Below are 2808 nucleotides of genomic sequence, written 5' to 3'. Positions count from 1 at the left end.
TTTGCATATAATCTTAGAGAAATGTCTATTCAAGTCCTTTGCAAATTAAAAATATAAGACACATAATAAAGCAAATCATGAAAATGCAGAAGTATCTCCTATTTTATCAATTATTACATCAAATGTAAAATATTAAGCTCTTCAATTAAAAGGAATAGATTGACACAATATCTGCTCTCACTACTTCTATTCAACACTGTCTGGAAGGTTTAGCTAAGACAAGTGGGTAAGAACATGAAATGTAGATTACATTAGTCTTTTCTTTGAATTCCTTGAGACAAATAGCATCACTGTTACCCTTTGTGATGAAGATTTTTGCTTGACTCCCAAATATTTCAAATATTACTTTTATCTCCTTTGTTCTAAAGTGTCAGTTGTTGCCACCAATTCTTTATGCTATTTCTTTGTTGTTCTGCCATTTGCAGCAATTGGAGACTATGATATAAAAACATGTGAAGAAAATTTTCAAAAAATGAATATCTTTTCCATATCAGTTGCCCTTCACTCCAGTCTAAGTACCTTGTATAAGCCTTGCCTGAGTTCCTTGTTCTTGAGTGCATACACCATGGGGTTCAGGGCAGGGGGAATGACATTGTGTAGCACATTGAGTAGAACTGGAATAAGGGGAACTCTCATTCCTGTACTATGAGTAATGGAAATCACAATGATGACTGTGTAGAAGAAAAGGATTAAGATGAGGTGGGAGGTGCAGGTACTTAAGGCCTTGGATGCAGCTTCTGGAGAGTTCAGCTTCAGGACAGAGTGAAGTATTAAAGCATATGATAAAATAATCAAACCCAGGTCACTTCCCATGAGTGTCCAAGCCAGAAGGACCTGGTTAATGCTATTGATTTTTCGATCATCACAAGATAGGCTAGTGACTCCAAGGTTAGAACAAAGACAGTGCTCAATTTGATTCTGGGAGCAGTAATGCCTCTGGGCAGCCAACACAGGCACTGAGATGAGACACAGGCTGTTTCTCAGTGCCATGAACCCAGTTGCTTTGAAAACAAAAGATTCAGTGACGATTGATGGATATCGTAGCGGTTGACAAATGGCTACATATCTATCAATAGCCATGCAGACAAAGGTACTTGATTCCATGGCCACAAAGCAATGTATGGCATACATCTGAGCAAAGCACTCCAGGAGACTGATGGTCTTAGCATTGAACCATAAGATGGCCAAAATCTTAGGCATGATGGTGGTAGCCAGGCCTATGTCTGCTACAGCCAAGATGCCCAGGAAATAGTACATAGGCTGGTGCAGTGCTGCCTCTTTGTTGATGATGATCAGGATAAGGATGTTGGCACTGAGAGCTAAGAGGTAGAGCAGAGCCAGGGGCAGGGAGAGCCAGTGCTGCCAACTGTGAATGCCAGGGAATCCCATCAGGATAAACTCAGAGACCTGGAACTTAGAGCTGTTGGAATCTCTGAGCTCCTGGAGCACCACTAAGGGGAAAAATATTTGATATTAGTATTTCTAATAATCTCTATGAAACTATTGAGAAAATAATTACCTAGCATCATGATACTGAGGTGTGACTGAGCCTCGTTAATCTCATGTTGTCACTTACATCTATTGGACATGTATTATCCTATGTGATATTAGGTATATTCTCTGCGATAACTCAGTTAATCATCTGTAATACTCTATAAGGTAGGTCATATTTTTTCCATTTTCTCATATCTAAGGTATACGACATTATAAAATCAGGACCTTGTTTAAGAGCTTCCATACAGTAAGTCACAGGAGCAGGACAAGTTGAAAGTGATCTGGTATTGCAGCCCAGTTTCCTAAGTTTGTCTTTGTTAACGAGTTGGTTTCTTTAGAGACCTAATGTATAAACTCAGAGTAGTGGTTTTTTATGCATGGAGGCCTTTTAGGTAAGATATTTGATGATAGAGTATATAGAAGTGAACTATTTTTTGTTCACGTACTTAAACATTTATGAAGTATTGATGTATATTATTTACTTTTTATTAAAATGTATGAGCTAAGTTAGTATACCCATTTTATAGTCATGTAATTGATGTGTAAGCATTCTAATAACGTGTATAAATCCATGCAAATATGAAAGAGTTTAATGTGGTTTGGAAATACCAGTGTTCTGTAAATTCAGTTGGTTGTAGTTTTGTGTTACTTATTTCTACTTGCGTATATTTTTGGTTTTTGGAGCATTCTAATGGCCATATGGCCATGATGACTGGCGTAGAAGTTAAAAACATGCACGCACATGCACACACAAACATAGACATGCATGCAAATCAGTGATTTTGAGAGCAATGCTTTGGCATAAGGCCTCCTAATATCTAATCTCTCTGTATCTGACACCTCCTTTCTATATTCTTTTGTTAATATTTGAATTAAAATATTCAGAACAAATTTTCATGAAATGTTTTACTTGTGCTACTCTGCACTATTTATTTCTTCTTTCCTTTTAAGTATTGAAAATATTAAGGATACAATATAAAGGCAAAAAATTATTTTTAAAATTTGTGCGCTAAAATTATAGAGTCTACAGAGGAGGCAATGTTATGTTGACTTGGTCGATATATTCACTTTACTCTAGGTAATAACATCTTATACTACTTGTAACAAAATAAGGTTAATTGATGAAATTGTTTCTACAAATTTTAATGCTTAATTAAAATGTGGCTTGGGGAATACCGTATTGTGTCTAACTGCCCAAAGAAGGAAAAATATATATCAGTGTGTAGGTCATTGAGTTGATATACGTATCTCCCATAGAAACCTAAAGGCGTGGGATATTCGTTATTTATGTCACTGTTTTTCCCCAAGAGACAG

The 2808-nt window shown here is 36.4% G+C and overlaps 1 protein-coding gene across 1 annotated transcript; it reads right to left on the bottom strand.

The window, feature by feature from the left end:
- Positions 1 to 501: 501 nt before the first annotated feature.
- On the bottom strand, positions 502 to 1589 carry LOC100984329 (putative olfactory receptor 56B2). The gene is made up of 2 exons (XM_055093873.2): positions 1577 to 1589; positions 502 to 1451 (listed from the first exon to the last, which is right to left on the bottom strand). The coding sequence occupies exons 1-2, from the start codon at positions 1587 to 1589 to the stop codon at positions 502 to 504; spliced, it is 963 nt and encodes a 320-aa protein (XP_054949848.1).
- Between the last annotated feature and the right edge of the window lie 1219 nt (positions 1590 to 2808).

The sequence above is a fragment of the Pan paniscus genome, chromosome 9 (assembly GCF_029289425.2).
Source record: "Pan paniscus chromosome 9, NHGRI_mPanPan1-v2.0_pri, whole genome shotgun sequence".
NCBI lineage: Eukaryota > Metazoa > Chordata > Mammalia > Primates > Hominidae > Pan > Pan paniscus.
Note: the sequence above shows the minus strand (reverse complement) of the source record. Positions and strands in the feature narration are given on the sequence as shown.